This window comes from Megalobrama amblycephala, linkage group LG8 (genome assembly GCF_018812025.1).
Source record: "Megalobrama amblycephala isolate DHTTF-2021 linkage group LG8, ASM1881202v1, whole genome shotgun sequence".
Classification (NCBI taxonomy): domain Eukaryota; kingdom Metazoa; phylum Chordata; class Actinopteri; order Cypriniformes; family Xenocyprididae; genus Megalobrama; species Megalobrama amblycephala.
The window spans coordinates 12289883-12309626 of NC_063051.1; the positions used below are offsets into that span (position 1 = coordinate 12289883).

The following is a 19744-nucleotide window of genomic DNA, read 5'->3' on the forward strand; positions in this document are numbered from 1 at the left end:
AGTGTGTAACTGTATATACTGCACCTTTCTAGAATCCACAGCAGCATACATGATGTCCATCCAGCCTTTGAATGTGGCCTAGGTCATACGGAAAGAAAAAAAAAAAAAAAAAAACTAAAAGCCATGCATAGCAACAGGAATTAATGTTCTATCTGCTTGTTTTATGCTTGGGTACTATGTGTTTATATGGTTACTTGGGTTTATCCTCGTAAGAGTTCATGTACAAGGGTTGGACAATGAAACGGAAACACTAGGTTTTAGACCACAATAATTTATTAGTATAGTGTGAGGCCTCCTTTTGTGGCCAATACAGCATTAATTAGTTTTGGAAATGACGGATACAAGTCCTTCACATTTGCCAAAGGGATTTTGAGCCATTTCATTTTCCAGGACAGTGGCCAGGTCACTACGTAATGCTGATGGAGGAAAATGTTTTCTGACTCGCTCCTCCAAAATACCCAAGAGTGGTTCAAAAATATTTAGATTCGGTGACTGTGCAGACCATGGGAGATGTTCAACTTCACTTTCTTGTTCATCAAACCATTCTCTCACAAGTCTTGCTGTGTGTATTGGTGGATTATCATGCTGACACACGGCACCATCTTTGAACCATTAGGTGCACATGGTCCTCCAGAATGGTTCAGTGGTCCTTGGCAGTGGAAGGGAGTGCCATGATATAGCAGCCCAAACCATCACTGATCCACCCCTGTGCTTCACTCTGGGCAGCAACAGTCCGGGTGTTAAGTTTCTCCACACCGTAACTCCCACAAATGTGGGAAAGACAGTGAAGGTGGACTCATTAGAGAACAATACATGTTTTACATTGTACACAGCCCAAGATCTGCACCGTTGGCATCAGTGAAATGGACATTTAGCATTGGCACGACTAACCAATTGTTTGTCTATAGCAGCCCTGTGGAGCTCCTGACGAACAATTTTATTGGAAACAGGAGAGTCGAGGTGCGCATTTATTTCTGCAGTGAGTTGGGCAGCTGTGGTTTTATGTTTTTTGGATACAATCCAAGTACCCGGACATCCCTTTCAGACAGCTTCCTCTCATGTCGACACTGTTGGATGTGGTTCGTCTTACGTGTGACATTACCCTCAATACCATAGCTCTCTATACACTATTTGTGCATTATGCATTTATGCACAATTATGTCCCATTATGCAATATTTTATGTACAGCTGTGCTATTGCTCTGCTAATTCAACCTTCACACTCTGCTCTTACTGATGTAATGTAAAACCAGTGAAGATTGGCCACCAGGCAAGAAACCTCCAACACTATATTGGCCAGTGTTTCAGTTTCATTGTCTTAAGTTTACTGGGAAAGTACTGGGATCGTTGTATTCAAACAACTGACACACATAAGATGTGAGTGTGACTTACCACTTGCAAGAGTGCCAGGTAACCTGCGCCTACATTATCGAAGTTGATCTTCACGTTCTTCCAGCGAACTTCTGTGTAGTTCGCATTGATGAGAGCAAAGCATTCTGTCCTGTTGTCGACAACGTCGGGTTTAAAATACTCCTCTGAAGTCTCGTTGAAGCAGTAATAGTACTTCCCAGCAAACAGGTTGACACCCATAATACTGAAGATCAGCCAGAAGATCAAACACACCAACAGCACATTCATAATGGAGGGAATGGCACCCACTAAAGCATTCACAACAACCTACAGAGGGGAAAAAATAGATTGGGGGAAGTGGGCAATGAAGGGGGATGGATTTCAGTGTTTGAGAGGGAGAAATTAAAAAAAAGAGAAGGAGAGATAAAGAAAGAGGGTGTTAGAGCAAAACTGAGTTATTCTGATGTTCAGATGTTAAACATAAAATGTGCATATCTCCAAGTTCTTTTTAAAGTAATCCAATTTTCCATCTCAGAAGGCCTCTACACAATTTGTCATCTAATCTCTTTTAGAACAATATCTAGTTTTTGTTGTCAAATGTTTAATAACAACAAATATATAGTAATATATATAGGCATTTGTTTATCAATATTATCAATGCATGTATATACATGCAAATATTAGTATCACTAATATAAGTTTGCAAAAAAGTTGAGGTAGAGGTGATTATACTTAAGATTTACTCTGTTTTTGACCTCTTAATAATGAATTACTCAATAGTCAAATTAATTTTTTGTGCAAGAGCATGGAGATAAATACACTAACATATTGTAAATTAACAAATTCTAAAGATGACAGCACTAAGATGATGTAAAATGGTATGGCTTGATCCCCCAAATATATATATGAATGTGCTTTTTTTAAAGGTTAAAAATGACAGAGGTTAAAAAAAATAACTACAAAGTGATCATTAAAGTGGCAATGGTTATACAGACAAAATGCAATAAAACCATTTCTGTTAATGTTTGATTAAATGTTAAATTTAAGTGAAATTTTAGCAGGGTTTTTTTTTTTTTTTGCAGGATAGCAGCACTGATTTCTCTCAGTCTGCAAGTTGCATGCTGGATATCACATGCTTTGCTTCTATTTGCTTATCAAGACTACCTTATTTGCCAATAAGTCAATATTGTTACCCATTCAGAGATGATTGGATAAAAGTATTATTATAAAATGCTATAAAATCTAAACAATCCAGAATTCTACAATATATGAGTAGTTTGGGTTTTCAAAATTATGAATGGGTAGCAATTTCATGCTTGACAATGGTGTATCAAGTAGTAAGAAACAAGCAGAAGCAAAACAAGGCCGTTATCCAGAGGACATGTGGAATTAAATTTGTAGACCATTGCCACTTCTTATTTATTATTGCTCATATATACATAACAGCCAAACACATTTTTTTTTCTCTTGCCATACCAGTACACTGCTTAGTGTCATTAAGAACCCAGTTATTAAGAGAAAACTACCCATCCCATTTGTGTTTGAAATGAAAAGGTAGACATTGTAGAGCAGTGGTTTTCAGTCCTGGTCCTGTGTCAGATGGGTCAGATAAGAGAGACATACAAAATGTTCAGAGCCCAGGACCAGGACTGAAAACCACTGTTGTAGAGAAAGACTCCCACCCTCCCAATCACCTCTCATTTATGGTACACACAAAAGCTGACATTTATGGTACACACACTATCTGGTTGGGTGATGTCAAAATGGTCAGCCAGTAACAGTGCATGCAGGGCGTCAATACTACCAGCAGCCATGCCCCCCCCCCCCCCCACACCCCTTATACATTTAGAGAGTTAATCATGTCAATGATCTTACTAACTTATTAATTAGTAGGGTTGGGTATCGTTTGAATTTTAGTGATTCCGATTCTGCTTCTGCTTATCGATTCCAACTCTTATCGATTCCCAGTTTCAATTCCAGTAAGGTAAAAACATTTAGTCAAACATTTATATCAAACATATTTAGTCTGTGTCTTTTGGCAAAATGTTTTGTTGCAGTGATTTCCGTGAACAAAAATCAGCAGCCTATAAAAAAATCATCAGCCTAAAGAACACTAACATTTTCCTATGGTTTTGATAAAAAAAATACCACAGCAAAAACAACAGGACTAATATAAATTTCAAACATTATTAAAGACAAGTAAACAGTAATAAAATAAACAAATTAGCAATGGCACAAATAAATACAACTGAACAAAGTTCAGATACAGAAATTGTAATCAAATGTAAAATAACACTGCAAAGTTTTCTTTTTATAAATACAATATAGATTAATCATCATTAAAGTTATTCAGTCAAGATCAGTGAGTGATTTTCTTTTTCTTTGATTAACATTAATGACAAACTGCAGAAGGCTTATTAGCCTGCTGTCACTTTAAGTCCTCATGCAGGATCCAATATACTGTTACACATGCATTTTCTTTCTCAACTACATTCAATTAGGACAAAACCGACTGTTTTTTCGAGGATATTTTGACATGAATTTGTGTGTATTTGAGCGTTCAGGAGCAAAAAGATGAGTACAAGAAATCAATTCAGCATCGCACACTATATGAGAGGCGGGTCTCTGTGCATGAGCTTTGGATGTGTGCACAAAGAAAACAGCGTGCTGCGTGAGTGCAGAATTGAGTTTTCTTTCTAATCTTTCTGCGCTTGAAAATGGTTTGAAATCACATTAAAATGTGCAACCAGGTATCGATAAGCGAATAATCGAAATTTTTATTTCATTACAAGTATCCGATTCCTGACCTTAAGTATCCGATTCTAGAACTGGAATTGATTTTCGATTCCCAAACCTATTAATTAATGATCCTTACACAAATCAGGGTCCTCAAAGTTCAGTTCTGGCCTTCATATATTAGTGCAATTTATATATATTTTTTTCAAAGTGTAGGAAATGTAGCAAAAGGATGCCAATGAGATGGTTATGCAATCTCAGAGATTAGCTACGACAGAACCATGGAGGGGAACATGACTTTCTGCTTACACCTTCAAGAACATGCATTCTACATGATATGCAATGCCAAGGAGATGAAACCAGATTATGAACATTATGAGTGGATAAAAAGACGGTTATTCAGTATCTGAGTAACAAAAAACAAAAAAAATCTAGTTTGAAATCTGATGCAAATTGTAAATTTCACTGATCATGTCTAATTATCTTGCTTTTCTTTGCAAAGTCCTTGCTAAGTTTGACTTGGAGGACTGACAAAATTATTTGACATAAATGAAAAACGGGCCATATTCACAAAACATTTTATCTTACCACTAAGAGTTCTCCTAAATGGCAGTAAAAGTTCTTAGCTAGTCTTAAGCTAAGAGAAAGGGCGGGGCTGAACTCGTTGCTATGGGTGATGCCAACACGCTAACAAACTATGCTCACGGTGATTGGCTGATAGGGGAGGGGTCTCTGCCAGTGATTTATTCATAGAAATATTGTAGAATGAGGTATCATGTTGCCATATTCAAATAAAGATTTTAAAATAAAAATGTTGTCATTTCAAATAAAGATTTTAAAATGTAGGCTAAGTGTCACTAATTAAACAAGTATCTGTTCAGCTAATTGTCAGCCTCTTACATGTCTGCATCTCGAAAGATCACAGACGTGACAAATGATGTTTTATAGACAAAGTTTGGGAGGAGCACGTTCAAATATCTAATCAGCTCGAGAGGAGGCATATACATACACAGCCGACTCACCTTACCTCAACAGTTTTCTGCATCTCTCCGCCACCCCGACTCCTCACTCTCGGCTTGTTCCTATTCCCAGAATATGGGGGAGTAGCTCTAGGTTTGGGCTAAATTCGGAGCTCTGAGCCATTCCTCGGACAGCATGCCAAAATATGCTTATTTTACTCTTTTACTCTATTCGATCATTTGTAACTGTGAACTTGTGAAAACAAATGCCACTAATCTGACTTTATTTTCTTATTTATTGATTTATTTTTGGTGTTTTTGCCTTTTTATTATGATAGGACAGTGAGTAGACAGGAAGAAAAGTGGAGAAGAGAAAAGGTGGGGCGGGATCAGGAAAGGTCCGCGAGCCGGAATTCAAACTCGGGTCACCCGAGCTGCCCACAAGGCTATCGGCGCCAACGATAGGATATTATATTCAACTTGACTGCAATGCTTTATTCTCCATCACTCAACACATTTAGCCTGTACATAAGTGAACCTTTATGTTATGTCATCACAGATTAAAATCTATAAATCACAATATTTATATAATTTATTAAGAAAAGGCTCCGCACTCGAGGCTCTCTTGCCTATTGCCCCAAAGGTGTACAGTGCCTTTGGGTGGACTGCTGAGCCAGACTGCCTGCAACAACCATTTTAGGATGGTTTGTGATTTGGTTGTAGTGACTTAGGAGTCCTCTTGACTACTCCTAACTTTTCACAGATTTAGGACCTAGTTTTAGTGCTAAAATTCTTTGTGAAATACTAAATTTAGGAATGACACGTCCATTATTTTTAAGAGTTTCTCCTCAATTAGCAAGTTAGGAGCTACTTTTAGCCTTAAGATGTTTTGTGAATATGGCCCCAGGTTTGTAACACAAATTGATAAAAACTGATGCATACAAATCCAATAAGATTATTATTAACCATGCTGTCTCACTGTTAAATCAAATTATCTGGCTCACGTTCTTGATATTTAACCCTAAAATATGGTCATCTGAACCTAAAGGCAAAGGTCTTTGCTTAATCAGAATACATTATAAATGACACACCTTAAGAAAAAGGAAAGCTGTGTCTTTTTTCCCCACAGTATTTGCTAATGACTGGAGTAAGGATGCAGGAATTGGTGGATAAGTATTGGGTTGCATAAAAGAGCATGGTGAAGACAGAGCATGGGAACTGGGGTTCAGGCTGGAGGACGACTTGAGCAAATGACAGAGGTACTTTGAGAGAAACAATGAACCATTAAGGCATTTGGATGTTTGAAACATCACAAAAAGGCCTTCGACTAATGTCATTGCATGAATGATAGCGATCTTAACCCAATTAAAAAACAGAACAAAATAAATCAATGGTTGTGATGAGGCAGCTTCATATAATATCCTCTCTCATCTTTATTCTAAAAACCATAAGTTTCCCCAAAAGTTGCTATAAGATTATTTGCGATGTCAGTTGAATGGAAAAGGAATTTCGTTATTCTTCCTGACATCTAACAAATCAATAAAAAGGAAGCTAAATCTTCATATTTCAGCTGCATCATGACGCAATGTTGAAAAGGTTTTCCATGCGGAGAGTTTTCAAATACATGCACTTGAAGGATAGGTTTAGCCAAAACAATGTCATTTGGATTTCCAGAATCCTGATAGGTTTGCTTATTCCTCTGTAGCTGTGGCTTTGCTTTCTGCACAATGGTGGTTTTCGGCATGCAGTCGTGTTCTCACAGAGTGACTGGCATGCATAAGGCAGCCCTGGATCTTACCCTCATGCCCTCAAACCGGGACAAAGCTCTCAGGGGCCTGAGAGCCCTCAAAGTCCTCAGGGACTTTATGGGGCCCAAGTCTGAGTAGCCCAGCGCATTAGCTATAAGGCTGACTATAGACACCTATACAAAGAGAGAAAGAGGAAGGGAGGAAGAGAGAAAGAGACGGGCCAAAGTGTTAGAGTCAAGGAGGACGTCAGGGAGAAAGAGAGAGGACCCTACGTTGACACTGAGCTGGAGAGGCAGTAAACAGATATATACATACATATAGAAGGGTTTGCTCATGTATGTATGCATATATGTGTATTCAACAACAGAGAGAGAAAGAAGGAGAGAGATTCAGGTTAAACATGGGGTTAACCAGTCATAGGTACTGTATATGTTGGGCGACCCAAATGTTTGCACTTTTGATCTTATTGTGCGATTCATTTTTGGTATCGCAGGCAGACGAAGCTTGAAAAGCAGCTTACAGCAAACCTGGAAGGAAACTTGTGGTTGAGAAATACAAAAAACAGAGGTGAAGGGACACATTTAGAGAAGAGATGTGCACAAACTTAGAAGCACATTCACTGTACTTTGTACACACAAAATACACACAATACGAACACACACCAACCGTGTACTGTACACACGAGACCATTCGAGAGTCATTAGGGTAACAGGGCAGTTTGGGAGAGTAAGGAGGCAGAGAGAGAGAGGAACTCCTGTAAAAGAACAAGAGAGTCCTAACAGAGACCTTACCCTGGCCCCTCAATTCCCGGCCCTCTTATGCCCTCTCAGGCCCTCTGTGTCCATCAGCACTATAGAGAGACAAGGTTACAGTGCCTGTCAGGGACAATAACTAGCAATTGGAAATACTTTCGTTAAGGACTTTCATCCACATAGAACACAAATTTGACCCTGCCAAATTGCTGTATACCAAAACAGGCTATGTATATAAACATGGGCAGTCATGTTGATGTCTTCAAGGTTTTGACATCAATACTATGTTGACCATTTACAAATGACCAAGTTTTCCAGCTTTATTTACAAAAATACGACCTTGTATATCTATGTAGTATTTTAAAAATACAAGGAAATTCCTACTTCTGATAAAAATCACCATTTCAAAGTGAAAAGAGCAATGTTTTGCAAGCATTAGTAACCTTCTATGAAGATTATTGATTCATTAAAACATTCATTAAAATTAATTAACAATTGCATGAATTACTAATTATTTAAAACGTCATATTAAATGGTCGTGTGGTTTCAACTAACTGAATTATGTATAACAGATATAAAATGATACATTTAAAAATGTAAAATATTCTTCTATTTACATTTTTCATGATTGCAATTTGCAAGTAGACCAATTCAGGATCAATTAGATCATCTACCTAGAATTTACATTAAGAAGTTTTTTGCTGACGCAAAATAATGTTTATTTTGTGAAAGGGGGAAATAATAATAATACATCATAATATATCTAAAAAATAAATTAAAAGGAGATAACAATGTTACTAATAACAATACTAAGTTTCCGTACCTTTTCTGTTCACCAGTAAACAATTTTTCATAACATTTTTTCAGTACATGTATATCAAGACTACTGCACTACTTCTGCATCACCATATTTTGGAAACATGACCAATAAACAGACTAAAGAGAGTGGCGCAGCACCCGAGCACTCTACCAATAAAGATCAAATCTAATTTTAAGATCAGTCTGAAGATTAAGACTACTGGCCTCAAAGCAGACCACAAGGACCAAAATGAATAGAATAGAATAGAGAAACATATCAATCGCCCAAATGACTAACAATACAACACATAAATAAATCTGCCAAATAATCCATCTGTACTGTGTGAAAATTATGTTCATCGTGAGAGCATCACATGATGAGGCACTGCAAGGGATAACAGCTGTGATTTATGGACATTACTATTAAGTTACTTACATCCACAATGAAGAAGTCCAGCCAGCACCATGCATTGGTGAAGTATTTGACGAATCCATAGGCCACCCATTTCAGCAACATTTCCAGGATGAAGATGTATGTGAAGACTCTGTCTGCATATTCTAGAATGATCTGGATGGTTTTCCTCTGTTCAATGTATACATCCTCAAACGCCTTAGAAACAAAACAGAGAAAAGGATTAGGCCTTTATTTAGGCCATCATTTCTGAATGTTCAATTCATTTCTCTACTTTTAGTAATATTCACTTATTTTAAATTGACATTTGTACAAGAGTCTAATAAAATGATGCATGTTTGTCAAAAAAAAAAAAATCATTTTATTTTTATTTTTTTTAAATAATTGTTTTGTTTGATATATTGATGAAAATTTATAACCTGTGAATTTCACACAATCACTTTCAGTCCCTGATATCACCAAAGTGTGGCACTGCAAGCCCACTTACATTACATCACACTTTCACTTCAGTGGGAGTTTGGCTACAGTCCCTAACAGTAGCTGTGAGAGAGGCATCAGCATCTTCTGCATGTGGGGCCTTTTTTTTTTTTTACAGCATTTGGCTACGCTCCCTAACAGTAGACATGAGATACTGCAGCCCCAAGACAGACTGCTGAGGTGCAGGGGCCGGTTCAGCGCAATATAGTGATAGCCATTAGCTACTTACATAGATCATATACCACACAGTATGCTATGCAGCCTCAATCACAATAAAATCTACCTGAACTAGCGTTCTAGCGCATTCGTTTTGCACATATACATTGTGCAGGGATATTAATATACATTGTGCCCCATGTATCTTCCAAGAGAAACTTTATCTCAGCTTTTGTAAATCTATATCACTGACTTTCGAAAATGCCATAAGCAGTTATGAACTGGCATATTTCTGAGGTCTCCACTGCTTGTTAGACTGGATGAAATGACTCATTTATCTGTAATATGCAAAGTTATTTGCATCACTTTCAATGAATAAGGCCTGGAACTTTTAAGAGCTGAGAGTGCTTTTAAGAGTTTCAGTACCGTTTTTTTTTCTTTTTTCTTTCAACAATGGTAAGTGAAAAAAGGAGCTTAAATTTCAGAAAATGTTGACCTCAGAAGGTCAAACTAAAGATTATATGAATTGTTACCCTGTTATCAAAAGACATCTGAATGCATTTTAAACCCTTATTTATTTGATTTTGTAATTTTATCTAAATATACATTTAACAAACATCAAAAATAATAAAAGTTAAAAATAATTTTAAAAAAAGTAGATAAAGTTCCAAATTTTGCCTAAATTAAGCTGTCACTCAGTAGGGGCTAGCTAGTTTGGGACCAAATGTTGCTTTTTTGCTATCACAAGTATTTGCCAAATATATATATATATATTTTGAGATATTTTTTCAGGTCTTAAAAACATAGGATGTGTGCTTCAAACACTTTACAAAAATGAATGGAACCCCAAAGTGTACAGCAATTATTGGAAATGGTTTACATCTCTGCACTTTTGACAAAATAGTAGCAAATGATATCAGCTTCTACATTAAAAAAATAATAATAATTGTATAGTGTGTGTGTGCATGTGTGTGACCTCACCAGAGCTCCAGAGCTGAGAAGAATCATAAAAATGATGAGTGTCTCAAACCAGTTGTGTTCAACAATGAGGTAGCAAGTTTTCCTCAGAAACCACCAGTACTTCCCCCAGCCCTCAGTAATAGGCACGTCACAACATTTGTACCGTGCAATGCAGGCTGAAAAACATATTACATATATGCTGAATACACATTTAAAACAATGATATATTATATATGTGTATGTATATATATATATATATATATATATATATATATATATATATATATATATATATATATATATATATATATATATATATTTTTTTTTTTTTTTTAGCGATGCACCAATAGGATTTTTTTTTTGGTCGATACCAATACCGATTTTAACAAACAACTATTGGTCCATTCCAGTACCAATATTTGTCACTTGCTCTCTTATTTGAGCTATTCAAATTACGGAACGAACGCGGCGGAATAGGGAAGGTGTTGGACTTACAGTGTAAGCTTTTTGAAGAATACGGAAGGCGGTCTGGCGGTCATTTGTGTTTATAAAGCATATACATTTTTATATTTTTTTAGAAAATGACCAATCGTTTCACTAGATAAGACCCTTATTCCTTGTCTGGTATCATTTAAAGACCTTTGAAGCTGCACTGAAACTGTAATTTTGACCTTAAACCGTTTGGGGTCAATTGAAGTCCACCATAAGGAGAAAAATCCTGGAATTTGGCGCAAATTTTTGCCGCAATGACGTTCTTGAAACGAAACAATAGATTCCTATGGAGCCTTTCACACTGTGCGCGAACATTCGAGGAATTTTTTTCCGACCTGTGTGTCAAATTTTTTCCCCGTCGCTCCGCGATGAAACAGGCCACCTAATTAGATTTGAGTTTTAGATCACGTGCCCGGAGCAGCTGCTGTTGCACAGAAGGGCGAGAGAGGTGGCGCTGTTTCAAAAACTTGTGTAAACAAACACCGAAGAAGAGTATCCAGGAGGAGATTATCATTGGTATCTGAGAACAGATTTATTCTCACATTCTTTATACAGAATATCATTTCTATTAATTTTCCACTGAATTATGTGATCACTGTCCGTTTTCTTCCATGTGTGCAAGTGTTACGATTATGGGAGCGCCGCGCTTTCAATCGGAATTACTTTGTGACATGCGCACTTTAGCTTATGTCCTGTTTGCCTCCTTGTATTCCTGTCAACATGGAGTTCCATCATTTCTTATGCATGCTATTTTTATGTAAAGTGTTGCTCTCAATCAAGCAAAGGCGTTAATTTGTAGTATATTACTGATGGAAGGACTGAGGAAAAGACGGGCACAGGAAGCTGACCTGTTTGGTGGCTGTGCATTTCGGAGCATCTCAATACTACCCCTCCTTCCTCCGAAAAGCAGAAGCGTGTTGATGAAGGTTGTAATGGTAGTAATGACAAACTGAGTTCCTTCAGTGTATTTATTAAATGTGTTGTTTCAGTTTTACTCCAGTTTGATTTTGCCGCCGCAAAATTATGCATTCTGATGACCCCTGGCCTATTGACGTGATGACGTAGATGTAAAGTAATCAGTTTAACGTGTTTACGTGGCAGAGTTTGTATTTTGTTCAGTTTATAGAAAGGTTTATCCCACCCCTCTTAAACCGGTTTGGGCATTTTTATTCCGATTGAGGTGTTTATATGGAGCATTTTCATTCGGATTGGACTTTTAAACCGATTACAATGCTCCATGTAAACGCACCTAGTGTGAAAGGCTTTTAGGCTGCTGTCACTTTAAAGAGCTGGACTGATCCAATATACTGTTACACAAGCATTTTACTTCTCAACTGTTTATGTTTAATTGACATAAATGACAATGTTTACCAAGATACTCGCCGAGACTGGCATTTTAATATAATTTTGTGTGAATTATAAGTAAAAAAAGAACTCAAATCAGTATTTGCACGCTGTCTAAAATGTGACTTTACAGGCACACGCTTTAGATGTGTGCGCACACAAAACTTCTCACACAGTGAGTAGAATTGAGTTCTCTTTCGTGTCTTTTTGCGCTTGAATATTTAAATTCGCAAGCCTTAAAAACACGTGCAAAGGATAAAGTTTCGTGAAGATGCAGCACTGGCCTGATTGTGATTTTGTACAGATTTCATTTTGTTTTAGCGAGTGTTTAATTATTTTACCCAGAGAAAAAATTTGGATTATGCAACAGACATTATACAACTCAATGCCTTCACGGAGTTTATTAATAAATGAAACTGATTAAAAATCAATAAATATTGGCCGCCGATAAATCGGTGCATCTCTAATTATATATATATATATATATATATATATATATATATATATATATATATATATATATATATATATACACATACATACATATATATAATACATTCTATTAATTTATTCATTGTAATTCAAACAATTACTTCAACTGAAAGTCCTACATACTCATACAGACATTGTATATAGTTTTTATCAAAGTCAGAAGTACATTTACTTTCAAACAAACACACATGCATTTCTCACCATCAGTCCAGCAGGCTTCTGGGTCCAAGTATTCCTCTACAACCTCCACTACAGCCATTTCCTCCTCATCAGGCTTTATGTCAATAGTACTTCCCTCGGAAGAGCTGGTGTCATCCAGCTATAGGGAAAAAGGCATGTCAATGTACATTTTGTTCATTTTGATTAATTCTTCCACTTCTATTTTATCTATTTATTTTAACAAGAGCCTTTCCAGATGGTCACAAACAAGGTCAACACAAGGTGCACTCAAATGGAAAAACTTAAAATGTGCTGAATCAACTTAATTCTTTAACTTTTTCGTCACAAATAAATATAATTGTTAAATCCATTTATTATGTTAAATTCACTTTAAAAAGAAAGTTAACAATCATTTTGTGTTGGGACTACATGAATAATTTTTGTTGACATAACTAACTGGACAGTGGATCTACAGTTCCCAGCATGCTTTGATGGGACTGCATTAGGAGAGTAAAATTTTTTAATTAAGTGTTATTTTATGTTTTACAGTAAAGAGAAAGTCATGTTAGTGCTTAATGTTCAGTTATGTTGGAGATTAAGAAGAGATTCTGTTATGTTTTTGAATTTTGAGGTTACCATTGTGCAGAAGAGGGGCACTTGCTTCACTCAATGAACAAAAACTGTGCTAATTGCCAGTAATGAGACCAGTGTCTTCTTATGTGCTCATCCTATATTTTGTGTATAATAATAAGCAAAATTGTCTGTAGAATATTAACATGTGCTATTGCTAGTTAGTATGACACAGGAACTTAAGTTGGTTCAACAATACATTATTTGTTTAAATGAACTTGTTTTATTCTTGTTGTACGGTTGTAATTTAAGTTCATTGAACAAACTATTATTTTATCCTGACCCTGACTAATCAGCTCTCTAATCAATGCTTTCTCTAGTGAAAAACTTCTGCTGTGTTAGTTCACAGAAATCCCTGAAAGCGAGATTCAATATAACTTGATATCAGCACATGAGTAACTGTGAGGCAATAATCTTTCCCACTAGTAAGTTATAAAATGAAGCCAGATGTGTCCTAGCACTGACCTTCACTGTTCTTCTGGGTGTCTAGCTTAATTAGAATTCACTCTACCCAAGACACAATTAACCTTGACTCAACACTAACTGAATTAACAAGGTTAAAAACTATCATCTACATATGCAAATCAGACAGTGATGAATTACTTTTTGCTGTATTTATGCAAATCAGGTGTTGTCTATTGATTTACTTTTTGTTGCATATTATGGTATAGCACATTTGTATTTACGTCTATCTTAAAACAGAAAATAATAATGCTGAGACAAAAAACAACAACAACATATCCTAGTTAATATCTTTATAATATAATATAATATAATATAATATAATATAATATAATATAATATAATATAATATAATATAATATAATATAATATAATATAATATAATATAATATTGCACCGGCTCAAAATTGCATTGTTGAGAAAAAGGAAGGGAAAAAAAAAAAAAAAAAAAGATTAGTTGCATAAATCGGTTCCTCTCTCTCCACAAAAAAATTCTTTAAATTCAATGGCATTCAGAACAGGACAGCAATAAAAAAAGTAAGAATAAAACAAACATAAGTTATAGTGGCATTCATTATAAACAAAATTTATTATAAACACCAAGCCTAAACTAATTTATTTAAAGTCTGAACAAATAGTACATCTAGTAGTAACGTCGCTGTTCTTGAAGCAGTTAAATTTACAGCTTCATTATTTGTAGAGATTAAAAAACGCTGTTGTCGCTGTTGAAAGATCCACAAACTCAGGTAATCCACATGCTTAATCTCTTTCTCTCTCTCTAACTGCTTATCAGTGGCTCAATCTTTCATTACTTGATCTAAAATGACATTTTTGAATTAGTAACAGGCTTGGGATGAGATGCATAAGAAATTAGTCCAACACACAAGAAAAAACCTGACATCTGAACAAATAAAGAATCTTAACAATGTCTTGAGGTGTGGTAACCATAGCGTAAGTGAAATAATTGACTAAAGGCCATTGAATTATTAGAAAAATTATGCACTCCATTTCATGACGTGGCTGCATTACCGCCTCGGGTGTGCATTATTTTTTCTAATTATTCAATGGATTTCAATATATTATATTATAAAAAGGAAGCAACTTAAATGTGTCATATAACTCCATAGCACCTACCATAATTTAATATGAATGCATACACAGGCACATGCATATACCCATACAAACACATTCCAAGACTACTGGAAGAGCCTGACCCTGAGGCCAAGATGACACAGCTGTTTTATAAAACCCTACTAGTTAATACACATACACACAGGCAGTCGGAAACATCAAAAGCATAAAATAACCCTTCCACACTACCACTGCAGTCCTCCCTGACCCAGCCTGGCCAATCAAAAATGAAGACCCACCCAGCACTGCTCTGACTGGCTAACAAAAATGATCTACTGTAATGCCACTGGCTAGATGTTCAGCACATGTAGTTCAGCAGTACTGGATCTGTTACGTCTAAACTGGGTCAAGGTGACCCAGTCTTTGCACAGAGACCAGGACAATGACAGGAGAGTCAGTATAAATGTATGTGCTACATATGTTGAACTACATTTGATTTTGGATGACAAGTGACTGCTGACATTATTGTTTTTGGTTCAATCTGCTCCCTGGTAGAATGCTAATATATACATAGAACAGAAAACTACTGAATACCTTTTAGGGGCTAGCTATGCACTGTGCTCTTGTTTTGAGGGGTATACCACATCTTTAATAACCCAATTTTTATCTAAACATGCACGTGTGCAAGCGCACACACACATACAAAGGAAAAACATTACATCATCTGGTGGACTGCATCTATTCTTTGGCTGAGTGGCTCAGCACTCAGCAGAAGCAGCAAGGCAATAAATCACAGGAATAGCACAACTCAACATTCTTATACTGCCTGCAAAGCCTTAATCCACCCATACTGCTGTAATCTACAGCCCGTAATCAACTACTGAGACTGACTTCATCTAGTCAGGCTCCACAAACACATACTGTCATAATCTGATCACACTCCCTTTAATTAAAGTTTTTCGTCATTTGATTAATTAAAATATACACATTTAAACATAATGCATTTAGCTCCCAAAGGATCAAATGCAAAATAAAAATGACTAGTTTGCTGTACAATTCAATGCAGTCCTGATAGAAGTCATCCTCTACTGACTCAAGCAGCCTTCTTTTGTCATTTTATTATTAAATAAGTCATCTTTAATCAAATAGCCCTATTATGGCCCCAGGAAATATATAAAGTGATGCGAGTGAATGTTACACAGTCATTTTGTACCAGAAAGAGAAAGTCTGACTCTGCCAGCAAACACAAACCAACTGTTTCTGAAGTAAAATGATGCAAAAAGCAACATGGACTCAAAATGATGATTCTTGTGAATTCTGTACAGTAAGCAGTAGTAAGCCATTTTCAATTCCTCAAAGAATACTGTATGGGCTACATACAATTTTCCACTGCTTTACTTCAGCCTAATACTTTTTTTTACAATAACCTCAGCACCTGCTTTAGATTTAATATATGAATCACAAGTCATCAAAGAAGAATCATTTTCTTTTTTTAATTTTTTTTTTAGAATAAGGATATTTACCTCAAAATAATACAGTTTTATTCTGAGATTGTAGAATATTTTAAAGTTGAACAGTTTCCCTTACATTAAATGAAAAATAAGTAATAATTGTATGTCTTTTCATCAGTCTAAAATCTAAAGGAAAGGTAAACTTCGTGATTAAACTGGACTGCATCCATATCCTCTATAGATTCAATACCGCATTAAAAGTTGAATTAAATATGCTAGTATCTGAGGTGCTTCTGATGCTGCTTTGGTGTTATAGAGCTGCCTTAAATGTTGCTATTGTCATAACAAACGTTCGTCATTCACTTTAACCTGTGCTTAATACCAAAGACTGAATATATACCAAAAAGATAGGAGTTGATCTTGCAAACCCAAAATAGCTACCAAGAGGCATTGTAAATATGGCAAAGTGAATTGACTTTCATTGAAAGGAACTTTATTAATACTCACATCTTTGCTATTTTCCACATCCGACTCACTGCTGAAGTCCTCTGTGTTGAGGTTCTCAAAGTCCGACTCTCCCACAGCAATGGGAACCCGTACCGTTAGGTTGGGGTTGTGTATGAAGGACATGGGCTCCTCATCAATCATGTACTTTCCTACGCTGCTACCAATGCCGCTTGTGGTGCCATTACCATTCTTGGGGTAAATCAGATCACCACATTTGATGTCCACACCAGTGTGGTTACCCATGAGGTTGAGTTTTTTGTCATACATGTCATCAAGAGGTTTGTCTTCGTCTTCCAAAGGTTTCTTCTTCAGGATGTGGGCCACCAGGAGACGTACATGAATTTTGAACCAAGCGATACCCTTCTTAATGCGGATCACTGAAATTTGAAGGTTGTTCATCTCACCGTCATCATCTGTGGCTGCCAGATTATCAGCACTGAAAGAGCTGAGCAGCAAGGCCAAGAACAGGTTCAGCACCTGATCGAGAGAAAGATAGCTTTTTCATATGCTGCACTTGATGTAGACCTGAAGTCCACAAGACCATAGGCTGCCCCATTTGTCATTTTTTGGTTCAACCATGCTCAAGACATCACCTTATGTGGCCACAATGCATCCTAAATGCACCCATTTTTTGAAGACTTTAAAATCCACGTGCCATTATTTCAACAATGTGCAAATGCCAATAAGGCCCTTCTGAACCACAAAATGACATAGGATACCCTAGTTGCTTGCAGGATATTTCTTACAATCAAGAAGGAAATACTGACAAAGAAGCAGGAAGAACTGCAACATGGGAAACTTTAAAACTCACCACCAAGTTTCCAATGACCATCACCATCATGAATACAGTGAGACACATTGTTTGTCCAGCCACCTCCATACAGTCCCACATGGTCTCGATCCATTCTCCACAAAGCACCCGGAACACAATAAGAAATGAGTGGAAAAAGTCGTTCATGTGCCAGCGGGGCAGCTCACAGCTTTCTGCGATCTTACACACACAGTCTTTATAGCTCTTCCCAAACAGCTGCATGCCCACCACAGCAAAGATGAAGACGATGATGGCCAGCACCAAGGTCAGGTTTCCCAAAGCTCCCACAGAGTTACCAATGATCTTTATCAGCATGTTCAGAGTGGGCCATGATTTAGCCAGCTTAAACACCCTCAGCTGTATGAGAGAAAAGTTTGGGCTTTGAATTGATTGGAATCAGAAAAATGAGATATTGTACACTACCCAAAAATTTGGGGTTGGAAAGAGTAAAAAAATTTTTTGAAAGTAGTCTCTTATGCTCAACCAAGGCTCAATTTATTTAATAATTGATCAGTTTAATGTGCCCTTGCTGAATAAAAGTATTAATTTCTTGAAAAATTGAAAAAAATCTTACTGACCCCAAACTTTTGAATGGTAGAGTATATACAACTATGGATGGCATACCAAAATGTCAGTAGCTGATACTTACATTACCAGTAAAATATCACTATTGATGATACCAAATCTGATACCACATTTAAAAACTGATATGCTAATGTACAATTAAATATTTACATAAATATTAACAAACAGTACTGTAGTACTGGTACTTTTGACATCCCTGCCTATAACAATAGAGACGGATGAATGCAAAAGGCACTAGTGATGCTTGCGAATCTAATACAACTTGGAAATATCTATCATACAAAAACATGTGCATGGACGCACCAATCTGAAGGATCTGAGGACAGACAATCCCTCTACATCGGCCAGCCCCAGCTCCACCAAACTCAGGCTCACAATGAAGCCATCAAAGATATTCCAGCCCTCCTGGAAGTAGTAGTATGGATCCATGGCTATCAGCTTTGCAAACATTTCAGCTGTGAAGATACCTGTGAACACCTGAGAGAAAAAAGGAGACAAAGAAAAATGTCATTAGGATGACCTCAACAACAATATTGATGGAAAATTTGAGGTTACATTATAGATAAATAGTACCTTGTCCACAGAAACAAGTAAGTTAGATAATACTGGGGTTTATTTTGTGGTAATTACCAGCTAGCATATACTGGAATGCTCTATTGCAAACACCAGATTTGAACTTTCCTTTAATATTTTTCAATAAATATATGCTAAACTGTCAAATAGGACTGTTTCCTAAAAAATGTGAAAATTTCTACCACTGGATATCTTCACCATACCTTTACAGTTTATCACTGTACTAATCCACAGAGCTGCCTGAAATATTAATGTTTTGCTTCCTGTACAAGTGCCCACACATATCTCTCTCAATTCCTCAGTATTGTAAGCAAGAATACTGTGAGACCACTGAATCGGATATGAGAAGGAGGGGTTGGGTTGTGGAAAATACTAGAGAGTGGAGTGATGGCGGAAGTTTGGTTTAATGCAGGCAGCATTTTCAATGTAGGTCCATCATATACTGAGGAGTAGACATGAGTGCTGCACTGCCAGAGACATAACTTAAAATGGAAATGTGGGACAGGGTCCAGTGTTGCAACTCATTACAGAAATGAGAAGATGGTTAGGACTGAGAAAGAACACCACTGAATTTAGGGCTGTCAATTGATTAAAAAATGCAATCAAATTAATTAAATGATATGTCAATCAGTTAAACTTTTATGAGATAAAAGTCCTCATATAAAGACAAACTAAAAAATTAAAATATAATTCAAAAAAAAAAAAAAAAACCTGCATGTGTCCTGTATAAATGCCCCCTTTGGGTTTTTGTGGTTAAAACACAAAACACAGAGCAGTAGGAAAAAAAGGCCTGCATTTTTTTTTTTTTTAAATACAACCT

At 36.4% G+C, this 19744-nt stretch overlaps 1 protein-coding gene across 9 annotated transcripts in view; it reads right to left on the reverse strand.

The window, feature by feature from the left end:
- Positions 1–19744, reverse strand: part of scn8ab (sodium channel, voltage gated, type VIII, alpha subunit b) — a 60604-nt gene that overhangs the window by 7242 nt on the left and 33618 nt on the right. For 6 of the 9 annotated variants that reach the window (XM_048199328.1, XM_048199324.1, XM_048199327.1 and 3 more), the window contains 9 exons: positions 18655–18828; positions 17767–18123; positions 16956–17432; positions 12877–12994; positions 10369–10523; positions 8779–8952; positions 6843–6965; positions 1392–1676; positions 25–78 (listed from right to left, as the gene is read on the reverse strand). In XM_048199328.1, coding sequence (XP_048055285.1) covers positions 25–78; positions 1392–1676; positions 6843–6965; positions 8779–8952; positions 10369–10523; positions 12877–12994; positions 16956–17432; positions 17767–18123; positions 18655–18828 — 1917 coding nt within the window. The remainder of the gene's footprint in view (positions 1–24; positions 79–1391; positions 1677–6842; positions 6966–8778; positions 8953–10368; positions 10524–12876; positions 12995–16955; positions 17433–17766; positions 18124–18654; positions 18829–19744) is intronic. The other 3 variants (XM_048199331.1, XM_048199333.1, XM_048199332.1) reach the window with 1 other exon arrangement.